Raw genomic sequence first — 16,837 nt, forward strand, 5'->3', positions numbered from 1 at the left:
TGACCCTGAGCTAAGAACATAAGAATGGCCGTACTGGGTCAGATCAAAGGTCCATTTAGCCCAGTAGCCTGTCTGCCGACAGCGGCCAACACCAGGTACCCTGGAGGGGATGGACCGAAGACAATGACCAAGTGATTTGTCTCATGTCATCCATCTCCATCCATCCTTCCACAAACAGAGGCCAGGGACACCGTTCCTACCCCTGTGGCTAATAGCACTCCATGGACTCAACCTCCATGAATTTATTTAACTTCTCTTTAAACTCTGTGATAGTTCTACCCTTCACAGCCTTCCACAGGTTCACTATGTGCCCAGAAGAAGAACATTCGCTTTTTAGTTTTAAACCTGCTGCCCATTAATTTCATTTGGTGTCCTCTAGTCCTTATATTATGGGAACTAATGAAGAACTTTTCTTTATTCAACCTCTCCACACCACTCATGATTTTATATACCTCTATCATATCCCCCCTCAGTCTCCTCTTTTCTAAGCTGAAAAGTCCCAGTCTCTTTAGCCTCTCTTCATAGGGGACCTGTTCCAAACCCCTAATCATTTTATGTCTCAGCATCCAACGCCCACCCCCCGGCGGTTGTCCTTTTCTGAATCCTTTCCAAGGCCAAAATATTTCTTTTGAGGTGAGGAGACCTCCTGTAAACAGTACTGAAGATATGGCGTACCATAGTTTTATACTTCCCCTCCTCCTTCTTCCCTGGCTTCCCCCTTCCAGCTCCCTCCTCCCAGGTTTCTCCCACCTTCTCTCTTCCCCGTCTCCCCAGAGGTTAATCTGCCCCCTCTCCCCCGCACAGTTTTGTTAAATAAAGAGAGTTTCTATTTTTGAACACGTGTCCTTTATTTTTTACATCAGGAAGGGTGGCTAGGGAGGGTAAGTGGAAGGAGGTGAGGGAGGAATGGGGCACGAGCCCCCGATGGGGAGGACTGGGGTGGCTCTGTGGGCTCCTCGGGGTGGAAGCTCTCCTGCAGGGCCTCCTGGATCCTGACAGCCCCCCGATTGACACCCCCCCCCCGGATGGCAGCCTGCGGCAAATGCAGCCGGGCTGATGGCCGAGTGCTGTGATGTGCCGAGTGTGGGAACTCAGGGCACTCTAAGACAGGACTGCTTTGCTGTCCCTCATCGAGTTAGACAAGCAAGCAGGGAACCCTGAGAACTGTCTGTCCGGGGTGGGGGTTGGGTCCCTTTAAGCACAGCCCTTGGCTAGCCTGAGGCAGCAGCTCCACACTCTACGTCCTAACCTGATGCCCTGCCAGCACTGGTTCCGGCCAGACTTAACTTCGGTTCAGGATCCACTCAATGTGGATGTGCTATTTCGAATTAGCAAAATGCTAATTCGAATTAGTTTTTAGGTCTAGATGCACTAGTTCGAATTAGCTTAGTTCGAATTAACTAATTTGAATTGTTAGTTCGAATTAGTGCTGTAGTATAGACATACCCTCAGTGAAGTTTGAAAAAGTATGCAAGAGCTAGCCATCAGATCCCTCTGACACAGCAATCAACCATGGTTCCCAGCTCCAAGCTGGGAACACCGTGGAAAACAGTGCAAAGGATTCTGAGATGTATCCAAGCAAGAACTAAGGCTGAAGGTGGGGTTATAATTTCAAAGCAGCTGGAAGCCTTCCAAATAGCATATTATACGTATCAGAAGCCATGGAACAAGTAAAACAGCTGAACAAGTAATAGATTGAAATGGCAACCCAGGACAGAAGCATCATTTTATTAATTTCTTTTAAAAAATGACAACAAAGTTACCACACTATTTTTAAAAAAGGGTAAAATAGCAAGATGCTGAAAATAAAACCACAAAGGAAGCATACAAGGCTAGTCAGTATAAAATAGCTTTACAGTTTAAATGCTCGGCAAATCTGTACCAGTCATGTAAATCAAACAGCGCTTGATACCGCCTTTAAATGCAAAATCCTTTTATCACTTGTTTCATCAGAGCACTGGATAAGAAAACACAATTATTTAAAAAAGTAACACTTTTAAGATAACATTACAAATATGATATTGCTATAGGTACTGGTAAAATGTTTTTATTTAAACAGACAGTGCCAGGCTAAATAGCAGAATTCAGAACTCTGCATAATTCCTTTTTAAATGATACAAATCTTTGGGTGTTAGTGAAATTAAAACTAGCTATGTGTTCCCTGGTATTGCCTGGCTGACAGCCCATCTATTGTAAGCTCAGACTGTATTATTGGGGCTTAAAAGGGGATAAGGTGAGGTGACTGCTAGTAACAGTATATTGAAGGTTCTGTGACCTATCCAGAGAATGCTCTTCCTGTTCAGTTCCTTCTGAGGGTTTCATTATACTTACAATAAGCCAAGACTTTTAAATTTGGGTGCTTAGGTTATTATCTGTCCCTGAGGTGCCGAGCACCCAAAGCTTCCATTGAAATCAACACACACTATGAGCACACTCAGTACCTTTGAAAAATCAAGCCACTGGTTAGATGCTTATCCTTAGATCTCGTATTTGAAAATTCCAACAGATGGGCATGGAAGGCGGGGGCATGGAAGAGGGAGGCAGGCGAGGGGAGACCTATCTTTTCACAGAGGACTGCAATACCTGTTTGCTAAAGACTGGAGATTGAAACTGGACAGTAGTAGTTAAGGCATTAACTACTGACAGTCTTTCAAATGAGCATCATCTAGAGATCGGTACTCCTCTTTCTAGAGACTGTCTCCCATCCTTCTCCCCACCAGAAAGCAATCTCCCATTTACATCCTCAGTTACAACCATGATCACCAGCTGTCCACTCCAGGGCTCCCTAGCCATGTTGGACAATAATCTCAAACATGACTTGGCCAAAATACATGGTTGAAGCTAAGCATCTTTGGTCACTCTGAGGAAGCTGGGGCTATAAACCTTGTTGAGAGGTTTAGCCACTGTAAAAAGACTCAGGTCAGGTCCATAGAGCAACTTCATTTGCAGCCTGTCTCAGCATCCAACGCCCGCCCCACGGCGTGGCTTTTACTTCTGATTCTGTAACACCAGGAAGCAAGGCCTGATCAAAGCACAGAGCATCCAAATACTCCATGGAGAGGGAACTGGACTGCACCAAAATCTGATCTCTGGCTTTCTATTAAAAAAATCAACACCAGGAAAAAGGAAGCTGGGCTAAAGCAGCAGCAAGTAAGTTTTACCTTGCAAGCTCTCTCACCTGATAAAAAAATCCATATGCTCCATCAGCCACCTGGGTTCCCTCCCTTTTCAGCACACCCAGTTAATTGTACCCTCCTCCGGTGTGTGGGAGGCCTGAGATCAGCAGTCCCTTTAGTCAGTGAGGTGTTCTAATCCCCCAAGCCCGTGCATGAGACTGTGCAGGGAAGGGAGCGATGCTGTTTCATTAGGGTGTCTCCTGTTAAAATTCACCTTTAAAAGCTGTTGCGGAGGGAAAGGGTTAATCAAACATATCCTCAAACATACGCTGCCCCATGGCTATGTACAGTTCCTTCTCCTCCGGGGTCATTTGGGCCACCAACTCAGGCCGCTGGCTCACTTGACTATAAGAGAATGGACGTCCAGCCACCATGACAGTGGGGTCCTCTGCCACCACTTCAAACTCCTCCTCATCTTCATCCTCGAGCCCATACAGCGAAGCTGTGGTAGCAGGCAGGCGGGGTGGGGTTTCCTCTTCTGATTCGCTGGTATCGCTCTCCGAGTCGCTCGCATTGGGGTTGGCTAAGGGAGCAGCCCCCCCCACACCAGCTGCAGAGACAGAGGGGGTTTTCTTCTCATGGATAAGCAGAGCGCGCATCACCTCCTCGTTATTGTCTGGGGCCGCCCGGCCCTCCTCCCGCTCCTGAAATGTATCCATGTCTTGACCACCTGCAAGAAAGCATGGAAGAATGCTAGGTAAGTAGTCATATCACTACATCATGGAGGCCATTAAGGATGGAGCATGATCTAATGGTGAGGGCAGCCTGCTACTGGGGTGGAGGTCAAATCTCCTCAGTTCTAGTCTCAGCTCTGTCGCTGCTTGTGGGGCCTGGGGCAAGTTGCTTCCTTTCTCCACATCTTCCTCCCTTCGCCCATCTTAAAGTGGAGAGAGTTGGTATTCTTCAGAGCAGGGCGAGGCTAACCGTGTGCTAACTGCTGACAGACTGTGAAAGGTGTGTAGCCATATTGGTTCCCAACCCCTAGGGTAGATGGGGGACACCCCCCTTGCAAGAGAACAGCAAGTTGATGTGTATCAGAGAATGCAGCAAGAACAGGTCAATTCCAACCCTACTGATGATTTTCCGCTCCCCTCTGATTGACCCATAAAGCCAGCCTCCATCACCTACTCATTCTTTTTCAAACAAGCCCCTTTGTGCTTTCTCCCTGGCAGCCCACATGCTTGGGAGCAACTCCCCATGAACATCCACCAAGCTACCTCACTATCCAACCCCTCAGATGCTATCTCAAAAACTCCCCATCTGCTGATTCCTGCCTTATATTAAGCTCCCTGGGGCAGGGACTGCCATGCAGTTCTGTGCTCGGTATAGCACCTAGCACAATGGGGCCCTGATGCTACTATAATACAAATAACGGTATTTGGAAGAGGCTCCACAGAGGGGTATCAGCCAAGCAAGTAACTTTGTACAGTGCCTAGCACAATGAAGGATGGACATTTTCCTCCAGAGTAAGGAGCCACAAGAAAGCTCGCTGGAAAGTAATCTGCAGGCTCTGAAGCTGGACTTCCAAATACCAGTTCTGTGCGGCTAATGAAGCCATCATGCAGAAACCAGCTGCAACTGAAACGATTCAGACAACAAATGGTAATTACAAGAAGTCTCAGTGCAGAGAAGGTGGCTATGGGAGGGCTGGCACTTGGGCCCAGGGCTATTTGGCAAACCACTTCTCCAATCGCATCCTTGCGCAGAGTGCAGTGGTGTGTCAAATGAGGTGCCATGGCAGGCAGTGCAAAGGATCCTAGGCTGTATCTGAGCTCCAAAGGCACAGTTACAAACCAATGAACAAGAAGAGGGTCCCCATTTGGTGAAAGAGGAATGGGTGGGCAGAATCTCCATTTTTGGCATCTCAGGACGGGTCTGTTTGCTAGAGAGCACTGTTTCAGCACTGCTCTGGAAGTGCCTCCTTTAACACAGTTCACCATAGGGGGCCATAAACAAACTATGCTCACTGGGGCTCCATGGAAACTTTTTGGTCACTACGGAGAAAAGCAGAGGGTTTTTTTTTTTTTGGTATGTTAATAAACATAAATGTTTAGCCTCTGGCCTTTAATTCAGATGAAATATGGACAAATATAACAAGGAGAAGTGTCCTGGAACCTTGCACCTGGTCTGCAGGAAGAGAAAGTTTATTACAGGAACATGGTGTTATTCAATAAAATGAATCCTGCATGGTAGGTGGAACAGGAATGCCCTTGACTGAACAGGCAACACAAAAGGGCTGATAGTTTTCACGCCAACTTCTTCTTGGTGGCATGGGCTCCTTCAATCTGAGACTTGTTTCTGAGCTTTATTTCACTGGTAGGGAATTATAGTGTCCCAGGTGAGAGACAGACAGACACACACTGAAGTGGCATTTTCTGTACTCGGAAAGGGCTGCATGTCTGTTAAGTAGTATTTGCTGTACAATAGCTGGAAAAATTCGATAGTGTTTGAGTAAGCAGCGTGTCTACAGTTCAAGGATTCAAAACCACCATTCTATTAAAAAGAAGGCTTTCTGAGCTCTTCTGCATAAGGCTCTTGCCAGATTCCTGTACTTGGAAAGAGCATTGAGAGTCCACCCAACACTAATAAACCTGCAGGCATCCTGCAAAGATGTTCTTCTTTGTGCTGGGTTTTAGGGTTCTGAAAATAAACCAACACTTTTGCTTTGGGAGTTTGGTTCCGTTTTCTGATACACTGCCTGTTTCCTTTGATGCTCCTCACACAGCTCATGTGATTGTGTATTTCAGTTGAATCGGCCTGTTAAAAATCTAAACTAGTCTCCATTTATTATTTCTTTATTGTGGGATTTTAATAAACTTTTCAAAACAGGGACAGTCTGCTACTCTGTTTGCACAAAGCTCAGCACAATAGGCCCAAGATCTTGACTGGGGTCTTTTGAGGATGCAAATAATACAAACAATAAAAGCAAAAACTGAAAAATAAAAGGCTGGTGATGGTTGACAGTCTCAGAAGGAAGCAATAACGAATAACCCACTATAGTGACTGATTTTCCTAATGTTCTCATTCCTGCTTTTCCTACACTCTAAAGGTGCGGTTCTGATGCATTGCTCTCTGCATACAAATAGGAGTCTTGAAAATACAGACAACTGGTGACAGAAGGGGAAAGTGGATATAAGAACATTGCATCTCCACTAATAGCTGATCTGATGAGCCTTGTGCTTAGCACACATACAAATCTGAGTTTCATTTTCCATCCATTTGGTAACAAGAAGCTGAAAAATCTTTCATCCAAACCCAAACAAGCCAGAATGGGACAGAACATCTGTCTCTGAAGCTCCCGGAAAAGCTAAAGAACAATTAACATTTTAGTAACCTAATCATAACACTGTGGGCAACTCAGCTTTACTGACATGGGTTTCAATGAAGTGCCTGGTACATCTTGTTCTTTTACACCTGCCTGGCTTCTAAAGGCATTACAAAGGCAGACGAAAGATGTAACAGAATAGCAGGTAAGTGCTAGGATGCTGGGAGCAGCAGCTCTAGATAGAAAGTAGAAATGTAAATCCCAGTGAATCAGTTAACCAGTTAATCCTCAGGTTTAACTGGTTAAACCCACGTTTCTCAAACTGTGGATCCCGACCCCCACGAGTGGGTCGCGAGCAACTTAGAGGGGGGTCGCAGTATCACTAAGTTTGAGAACCCCTGGGTTAACCAATTAAGAAGGATCCCGTTCCTGCAGCTGCCAGTCCCTGGTGCATGGGGAAGGGGGGAAGCGGGCGAGAGTAGGAGCTGGCAGCCCAGTGCACAGAGGAGCCAGCTTCTGCTCCTGGCTGGCCCTTGCTCTCCTGGTCTGGCTCCTGACCCCTGGGAGGCTAGAGCAGCCCTCCACTCACAACAGGCCAGGGGCTTCTCCCAGGTGCTGATTAACCAGTACCTGGTAAGCATCACCTGATTAGGCCGCTCCCGGAAACCTGTTACCCATTCACAACCCTAACAGAAAAGGGGCAAAAATATTCTCCCGTCAGATTATGCGGCACTTCTCCCCTTTAGCTTTCTTACCATCTTTGATCTCGTCTGGGTCATAAACCCCCTGCACCGTGCTTTCCCGGAGCCAAATTGGCCTCTCTCTGGCCGGTTTCCCTTCATTCATTGGCCGATTAAGATCCTCCTGGTCTTCCATGCTGATGACAACATTCTGGGTGTACAAGTCTTCATATGATGGTCCTTTTGTAGTCCATGCTTCCCGATGGTGTCCACCTGCTAGGCCAGCTGCTCCTGCAGCTGCAGCAGCACGTTCCTTGCTAGAACAGCCACAGGGTTTAAAAAAAAAAAAAGGATTCTGTTCAGAAATAGTCCTTTCAGGAATAACAGACATTTCCTGTTGTAATTTTTAAAAGAGCCCAAGGATTAAGCCACATAGTGCCTTTTAAAATTAATTATCTCCTATGATATGCTTAGAGAATCTCAACCCCCTTTCTTAACCATTTTGCCAAGAACTTCTAGACGAGTGGTCTCTAACCTTTTTATGCCCAAGAACACTCTCTAAAATTTAAGTGATTCTATCCTATCCCTACCCCAGCTTAGGGTGCAGGAGGGGGCAAGGGGTTCTAGCTGTGGGAGGAGGCAGGGAATTGGGGTGCAGCCTCTTGCTGGGTGGCACTTACCATGGGTGGCTCCTGGTTGGTGGCGCAGTGAGGCTAAAGCAGGCTCCCCATGTCCTGTCCTCACAACGCTCCCAGAAGGGGCCAAAGAGTCCCTGTGGCCTTGGTGCTGTGGAGCAGGAGGTACATGGTTCCATGTGCTGCCCCTCTTTGCTGGCACCAACCCTTCAGCTCGCATTGGTCACGGTCCCCTACTTCTGGCCCATGGGTCCTGCAGGAATGGTGCCTACAGGCAGGAGCAGCGCACCAAGTCTCCTGTCCCTTCCTCCACACATACACATGGCCATGAAGCCGCACTGGCTGCTTGTGGGAATGGTCCTGTGGCATAGGACTGGAGCAAGCAGGGAGTCCTGCTCCACCACCAAGGAGTACCACAGACTGAGAGACTCCCCAGGATCGACCAGCTGATCATGATCGACTGGTTGGTGACCACTGTTCTAGACCAACTCTGTGTTTAACCAAGTATGCTGACGAGATTGGAGTCTTACAATGCTCAGATGTGGGGATTTTATTCATAGTGCTTATGAGCCATTAGACAAATTCACATCAGAAAACAAAAGTGTAAATCCCAGTTCTGATTGCAAGTGATAAGGATCTTACAAGAACTACCTGGTGAAGTTCTATGGCGTGTGTTACACAGGAAGTCAGACTGTGGGTCTACAGGTCAGCAACAGAATGGTGCAATAACCAAGGTTTGGTGGAGGCTTTTGTCCTAACCCTGAGTAATAGGTATTGAGGGCTGGAAGGTCAGTATTGATGGTTACTGGGTGAGTGCCCAGGGCTGGAACAGCAAGAGACTGCTCATCAGAATTTAACATGCGCTTGTTTTCTCAATTGATCCACATCCAAATCATCCTCATCTAGGTTTCTATGTGGGCCAGGAAAATGCACTACTTGGTCTGATTAAAGAGGACATAGATATGAATGTCCTCTGCCATCGATAGCAATCAGCCCAAATTACCTTCGCTATCTGGTCTTGTGCTCTTATATGCATATTGAGCAGAAAAGGCTGCAGAAATAACCTTGCCATTTTCCCCTTCAGGGAAACCCAGAGTGAATGAAATGTTAGGTGAACACTGCTCAAAGGAATTGACAGATCCAATGAAGAAAGAACCCATCCACCCTTACTAGACCTCTCAAGTATTTTCAACATGTTATATAGTAAATGGTATCAAAGACTGTGGACAGATAACAAATACGCATGGGCACGACCCTCCTTTTGTAAAGGACATGATCAACCACGGATACCAATGCTATTTCTGTGCCACCCCCAGGGCTGAAGCTAAACTGACAGAAGATCTAGATAATCTGCCATGATCCTCTCAATAAGATTCCTTAAAGAGGGGAAGTTTGAGAGGTGGTGGTAACTGGAGAGGTGTAAGATGTTGGTCCTGGGAAATTGCATATGTATGCCACCATTTTATTTGCTCAAGTGGAAAATAATTGTGCACTCAGATCTCTGCCAGGAGCAAGAAACATTTAACCTCTCAGGAACTACTAACCACATAAACACAATATTTTTATGTTTACTAGGGGGCTATGCCTCCTGCTCGCTATGCTTGCCAAGCCCCCTCTCTATGGGGGTAGGCATCCCTGGCTCTTCCCCTGGCTGCTGGGGAGGGCCAGGCCAAGGCATGGCAGCTCTAGACTGCCCCCTCCCCTCTGTGGGCTGCCAGGCCAAGGCTGGCTCAGCCCTGGCTCTCCCCCTCCTGGCTGCCGGGTAGAGCCTACGCCACACCAGCCCTGGCTTCATGCCCTTCCCCGTCCTGGTCGCCAGGGGGGTGGGCCAAGTCCATGGTTTGGCAGTGCCAGCTCCCCATGAGCACCAGGGAAAGGGGAGAGGGGAGGGAGGAGGCAGACAGGGTGTAAAGTGACATGATGTCGTCACACTGTTGTCCTGCAGGACATTTTGTATATATATATGGACACATGTTACACAACATACACACATTCACAGAATCAATCACTTGTGTTTCTTTCCCACAGTCAGCCCAATTAGGAGAACTAAACAACATGAATTTCTGAGCAAGTGGAAGAGTATTTTTGATGCATGTGGATCACGTATGCAATTTAAGGAACCACACAGAGATCTCTCCATTTGTGTTTTTTCAAATACTGGTACTTTTCAGTTTTCAAAGAATAGCATGTGTTCTGTAAAGAGCACCATTCTCCCTCACCCACAATAAAAAATCAGCAACAGTAGAGCGTCCCTGACAATTTTATGTAATCCACTTTCCTACAATACACAATGCAAAACCACCTCCCTCATCAGAGCTGCAGCGGTGACATTTAAGTGATCCACAGAGTCAGGGATTGCCTTGTGAATTCAAAGTCTCCTTTTCCCTATGAAGTTCCATTTACTTGTGATAGAACATCATTGGATATGTAAGATAATTTTTAAAGTAACAATTCTTAAACAACAGATACCTATCCTTGTAAACTAGATTAAACCATCACCTGCAATGTGGTTAATTTACAGGGAGTAATGAGCGAGTTGAGCTCCTTGCCATGCCCCAGCATGACCAAAACCTGGAGGGTTTACGTCTACAATTTGACCCCTGCTAAGGTCAATAACTAAGTAAATGGCTCCATTTTTTCCCTTGTTAGTACAACAGTATCATCAATTATGCTGTTAGCAGCAACATGCAGCCCCTTGGGACTGGGGATTTACCTGCTGCTACAAAGCAACAGAGCCTTTTTATTCAGTGTCTGTGCTCTGGAGAGGTGGAGTAAACACCATTGATTATAGACAGAAGGCCAGATACTCAGCTGCACCAAGGCAGTGTTTTAAAACAGAGCTGAGGAGAAAATGCAACACCTATGAAAAGCTGTCCATCTCTCTTAGTTCTAAGGGCTGTTTTGTCCTCTGGCTCATGCTAGGAATGCCCTGAACTCGCCTGGCTGCTACAGCTCCTTGGTGCTATTATGAAGCTGGGGATCAGAGATGAGACAGTAGTGTGGCTGGCTACACTGACTATGCTGTTTGGGGGTCAACTTACATTGAAAGTCCCCCAAGATAATGGATTAAACTAGATTTAAGGTAGCACAAAGCATCGTCACCAAGTCTAGGATATAGCTAAGGGAAACCAATGAGCAGAGCTCAAATTATTTAAATCAAACACAGGTTTTGCATCTCAACGGTTTATAGAAACTTAAGAAAAGACAAGAATAGGAAAAACTCTAGTGTCCAACAAATGTGTATAGTACAGGCAGTCCCCGGGTTACGTACAAGACAGGGACTGTAGGTTTGTTCTTAAGTTGAATCTGTATGTAAGTCGGAACTGGCGTCAACCGCGGCTGAATCTGTACGCCAGTTCTGACTTACATACAGATTCAACTTAAGAAACCCAGGCGTCCCCAAGTCAGCTGCTGCTGAAACTGATCAGCGGCTGATTCCAGGAAGCCTGGGGCAGAGCAACTCTGCCTCGGGCTTCCTGTAGTCAGCCGCTGGTCAGTTTCAGCAGCGGCTGACTTGGGGACGCCTGGGGCAGAGCAGCTGGGGTGCTGCTGGGTTGCTCCAGTAGCGTGGCTCCTCGGCGCTACTGGAGCAACCCAGCAGCACCCCAGCTGCTTTGCCCCAGGCGTCCTGATTGAGCGGCTGCTGAAACTGACCAACAGCGGCTGAATCAGGACGCCTGGGGCAGAGCAGCTGGGGTGCTGACGGGTTGGTCCGGAGCGGCACTGCGGGACCAATCCGGCAGCCCCCAGCTGCTCTACCTCAGGGGTAGGCAAGAAAAGCCTGGTCTGCTGGGGGGGGGCACTAGTTGCACCCCCCCCAGCAGACCAGGGAGACAGGGGTGGCAGGACCGCCCAAGTCCTCCACGGCTTTGCTCCGTCTCCCTGGTCTGCTGACCTAGGAGACGCTGAGCAAAGCCGCAGAGCACGCGGGCAGCGGGACAGTCCAGGCGCGCTGCGGCTGTCCCACTGCTGGCGTGCTCCGCAGCTTTGCTCCCCGTCTCCCTGGTCTGCTGGTCGGGAGACGGGGAGCAAAGCCGCGGAGCACGCCCGCAGGGGGAGAGCTCAAGCGCACCCGAGCTGTCCAGCTGCGGGCGTGCTCCAAGGCTTTGCTCCCAGTCTCCCTGCAGACCAGAGAGACGGGGAGCAGCTTTTCTCGCCCCGGAGAACGGGAACGGCGGACTGCAGCGCATCTGGGCGTCCCGCTACTCCTGTCCTCCGGGGCGAGAAAAGCCCCGCTCGTAACTGCGGATCCGACATAAGTCGGATCCGCGTAACTCTGTGACTGCCTGTAATGTAAGTATATATCTGTGATTTGCATTAATGGGAACTGGACAAATCTCTCATGATACGGTTTTTAGCAGCATCCACTAAAAGGCATATGGACTCTCAGCCTTCAATAGTGTAGCTGCAAAAAGCAAGCTATTCAGGAAATGTAGGATGTTACATAAAGTCCAGATATTTTACCCAAGAAAAAGTGGAGGGGAGATTATATTCAACCCATCTGGAAAGCCAATGGGACAGGTTTAGGAAAAGCAGACTCTTATGAAATTTGCATGGGACAAATTCATGCTTACTAGAGGATTTATAAAACATATTACGTAAGACAGGTTAGAAAAACCTAAGTAAATGATTTGGCCAGTCTTGCAATGAAGATGCCTGGATCCTTAGACAATTTACAGTGTAGGCAGTGAATGCTAAACCTCTCCACAAAACATACAGTTTTATTCACTCCTGTGTTAATAGGAAAGGCAGTAGGAAAATTCAGAAGATTTTTTTCTTCAGTGGCATCAAAAGTCCAATATTTCAAAAATCTGTGAAATGGAGTAAATAAATAACCTAGAGGTATGTATACAGAGGGAGATATGGGGGAAAGAGGATATTCTTTAATATTTCACTGCAGCACTTTTAGGCAATTAACTGCTTTGAATTAATAAGGGTTAATAAATAATTGAATCACTGTATGTGCTGAAGCTAGTTGTGTTCAAGGAACCATTTAAAAAGTGGCCTATTTATTTTTTAAGTCCTTGCACAGAGTAATTAATCATTTACAATTTTTTAAAGCATTGAAGAGCCACATAAGTGGGTGCTGCTGTTACTTAACTATTATTCATGGGACTGTACCAGGCCTTTGCTGTGTTAATTTTCTGGTCAGAGATGATGTGCCATGTGCAGGATTGACAAAGGGCTGTTTTTCTCATTTGGGGAGGCTATGCCAAATGTGCTAGTCAAACTTTGGAAACTGATTTTCAAGCAAAGGCTAATGATAAAGCCATGGGGTTAGGAATAAAGGCACCAACATTCTACTACACTTTCTGACCATGTGGCCTTAGAGAAGTCAGTTCCCCTCTCTATACACATTAGTTGCTTCACCTGGAAGATGGAGAATATTAGTTAGTTAATATCTGAGCTCCCTGGTTAGAAGGAGCTAGAGTTAGGCAATGCATTTTGCTATTAAATTAAATTAAATGGAAACCTATCTAGTATCTAAGTATGAAAAAAAAAATATCTCTATCAAGATTAGTTTGTGTAGTTAGAAGTCTTCTGAAGGGTGCAAGTTGGTTTCCTAATGCTAGAAAAATATTAATCTTATAATTTATGACTAACAGGTTTTACTCCATAAAAGTAGGGAGAAATAAGAATGAAATAATAAAAAGGAATTCAAATAATTTCTTTGAGAGGTTTGTTGTAAGTGGGCTTGAAGAAGCAAAGTGTGGACACAGCTAGTTTAGACTTTCAAAACTACAGAGTTACAGAAGCAAAATAAAAAGATAAAAGAAAAGATGTTTACAATGGAAAAACCCCAGCAAAACTGACCTATCCCAGGAGACCATCTTGATTACAACAATCTTGTGGCACACTGATATGAAGGAGGCCACTCATGCAGCCACTCACTAGCCTAGGTTGCTCATCATTGTAGAGCCTCCTGTTGGACAAACATTCTTATTAAAAAGCGAGGGCAACTTCGGTCTGCTCTGCTTTATGAAAAATGGTTGCAGCCATGGTCTCTTAACATCCTTATTACAATCTATAATTTGTATCGACTATATGATTAGTCGATAAGGGAAGGTGCTCTGTCGCGGCTGGCACCGATCTAGGAGCTACTCCCCTGCAGTTAAAATGCAGTAGGAGCTGGGTGTTCAGGCAGCCCAGCTCCTAATCCATTTCAACTGCAGAGCCGCAGCTGGGATAAGTCCTGGACCAGTGCCACCTGGCTCTTAAATACATTTAAACTGCAGAGCTGCAGCAGTCCTAGACTAGTGTGTGCCAGGACTGCTCGGTACTGCCTCATGCCGGGTCCAGCAGCTACTGTTCATGGCAGCCCAGGCTGGCAGCAGCCCCTGTCCACAGACAGCCCCGACCACTGTGAACAGAGGCTGCTCTGGCAGCAGCCCATTTGTGACGGCTGAGGCTGGCTGCGGACAGGGGCTGCTGCCAGAGCAGCCTCTGCCTGCGGCAGCCTTGGCCCATTGTGGGCAAAGACAGCTTCGCTGCAGACTCCCCTACTCACCCTCCTGCTGCTGCCTCTAACAGAGGCAGCAGCAGGGAGCGCAGGGGTGAGTAGGAAAGCAGGCAGCACGATGGAGACGGTGCAAGGGGAACCGGCTTTTAAGCCAGCTCCTCTTTCCCCCCTTCTCTCCCTTCCTTGCTACCTATGACACAGAGGCAGTGGAAGGTGAGGAGGGGTGGGGAAAGCAAGTAGTCAAGTACTCAACTCAACTACTTGCTTACATCCCTAGACTGTAAATCTCTTGAAGCAAATATTATTTATCAGTATCCTGCATTGCTGATGCTGAACAAGCAAGTTGTCAAGATGTAGGTAATGATATGATTAAGGCAGATAAATATGCAATATGAATGCAGTGTGGCTGAAGAGGGCTTTGTGCCCATTCTCACCTCTGTTTCAGTGCAGGAATCTCTGTGGGTTCTGGCTCAAGAATTTCACGGGCCAAGTTAATGTCCTCAGTCTCCCGTAGGAGTGCATAGATTGGCTCAATCTGCTCATTAAACCTTGCCACAAGAGTCCGGGCATCCTTTTTGGGCGTTGCCGACTCATCCTCTTCCACTTCATTTTGACAGAAGGTACAGCGGAAGGTTCCTAAAGAGAAAAGAAACTGATGAGCACAAGGAGAAAGTCAAAAGGCCCAGCTCTTTAAGCAGCATTTAAAGAGAGAGTGAGAGTATTTTGCTGTTCTCATATATTGAAACTACATAGTTTTTTTCCTTGAGACAATTTTCTTCCCACACATAATGTACTGGATTATTATTTTAACCACATAAAGTAAGATTTTAAATGCCATCTAGTGATGCTGAAAACAGGGTAGGGTTTTTCACTCTTTGTGAAGCCTTATAGGATGGCAAATGGCACCATTCAGGACATATCTTAGCATTACACATTCTTTTCTTTGCCATACATTTTAATGGCACTGCAATATCAGTTTCAAGATGTATTTTGGGATGGGTATCTCCTGTTTTAGGGGTCTCCATTGTCTGTAAGACTTGCATTCATCCCTTTCCAAAATAATCCAGGGGGGAGGCAAGGGCAGTTCACTCAGGTTCATTGAATACTGTTACACCTTGAACCTCTGTAATCTGGCACTCTCTGGTCCAGCAACATCAGTGGTCCGACATAATTTTAGTTAGCTGGACATCCACTTTTCATGGGTGTGGCCAAACTTCTTGTGGTCCCATACAGTTTGTTTACAGCCTCCAGTCCTGGCTCCCAGTGTTCCGTGCTGTTATTTAGCTCTAATTTAACCCTAAATGTCTTCTGAGAGCTCAGTAAACAGTGGACGTGTTGGCAATACTTCTAGACAATATTGATCTCCTGTGGTTCTACAAATTCTTTGGTTCGGCACCGGTTAGATCCTGAGGGTGCCAGATAGATAGGTTCAACATGGACTGAAAACAGTGTTTTTAATGCTCACATTCCACAAAAGGAATAACCCATTCCCTTTCCTTTTCAATTGGTAGCAATTTTCTCCAAAATGTTATTTTCCATGCTTGGTCTCCAAACAAAGGCAATTTTTTTTCTTTTTAAAAATCTGTTCTGTTAGTTCAGAGTAGGTATCTAAGAAAGTAGTTGAGTCCACTACTAGACTACTTGCTTCCTTGAGAGGGGAGGAGCTGGTGCTGGGGAGTCTGGCTTAAAATTTGGTTCCCTCCCCCCTCCCCTCTCCCCCTCTATCAGAAGCAGCAGCAGGGGGTAGGGGAGGCTACCACGCATCAGCCTCTGCCCACAGCCCCTGTTCCCGGCCAACTCTGTGGCTCTTAAAACATTTAAAATGCAGAGCCACAGTGGTCCTGGCTCAGGGACCTGTGCACCCATCTCCTACCACATTTAAACTGCAGAGCTGCAACGGGAGCAGCTCCTGGACTGGCATGAACCGGTAGAGACTAATTTCCCTTATTGACTAATTGCGTAATCAATTCAAATTGACAAAGTGATTAGTCAATTACCTGCATCTTAACATCCTTAGTTCTGAGTTGCTTGATATTAAAGAAAAAAAAGGGAGCGGGGAGGGGAAGCCTGGTCTCTTGCATTTTACTGAGAATTTTTGGGTAAGAAAGATCAGAGTTTACTCTAATTCAGCTTGTTTTATTAATCAACATGACCTAAGAAACAAGCCAAGTGAAAAGGAAATTGGTCCAGTGGCACTGAAGTTAACTTTAAAAAAAAAAAAAAAAAAAGAGTTCCAGTGGAGGATTTTCTGTTTCATTTTACTTGATAATCTGTATGTAAGAATTTTAGGGAGGCACATTAATAATAGGACTTTACCATCCAGCACAATATTAGAGGTGCTGCAAAACACATTCTCATGCTAAATTTGCAGTGATGCATAGGAAATTCAGGTCATGCCAAATCCTAGATGGTGAAAGTGGTGTTGTTTTGCTAAGTTGACAGCTGACAGCAGAGGTTTTGAGATTTTTCTTTGCACTTCTACCACTAACTGGTTGCATTATTTTTCCCGTTATATAGCAAACATTCAGTGTAGCCTCAGAGTGCCCTATGAAGAAGGTAAATATTTTCACAAACAGGGAACGTGAGGCATTGAGAAGTGACTTGCAGAAGGCCATGTGGAA

General features: G+C 46.3%; 1 protein-coding gene across 1 annotated transcript in view; it reads right to left on the reverse strand.

Annotated features, from left to right (window-relative positions):
• Positions 1-1,712: 1,712 nt before the first annotated feature.
• The window catches only part of GTF2E1 (general transcription factor IIE subunit 1), a 100,295-nt gene continuing 85,170 nt past the window's right edge, over positions 1,713-16,837 (reverse strand). Inside the window, exons 3-5 of the mRNA XM_006132906.2 lie at positions 14,651-14,852; positions 7,197-7,438; positions 1,713-3,846 (exon numbers count right to left, since the gene is read on the reverse strand). Of these exons, the coding sequence (XP_006132968.1) occupies positions 3,419-3,846; positions 7,197-7,438; positions 14,651-14,852 (872 nt within the window). The 3' untranslated portion in view covers positions 1,713-3,418. The remainder of the gene's footprint in view (positions 3,847-7,196; positions 7,439-14,650; positions 14,853-16,837) is intronic.

This window comes from Pelodiscus sinensis, chromosome 1 (assembly GCF_049634645.1).
Source record: "Pelodiscus sinensis isolate JC-2024 chromosome 1, ASM4963464v1, whole genome shotgun sequence".
Classification (NCBI taxonomy): domain Eukaryota; kingdom Metazoa; phylum Chordata; order Testudines; family Trionychidae; genus Pelodiscus; species Pelodiscus sinensis.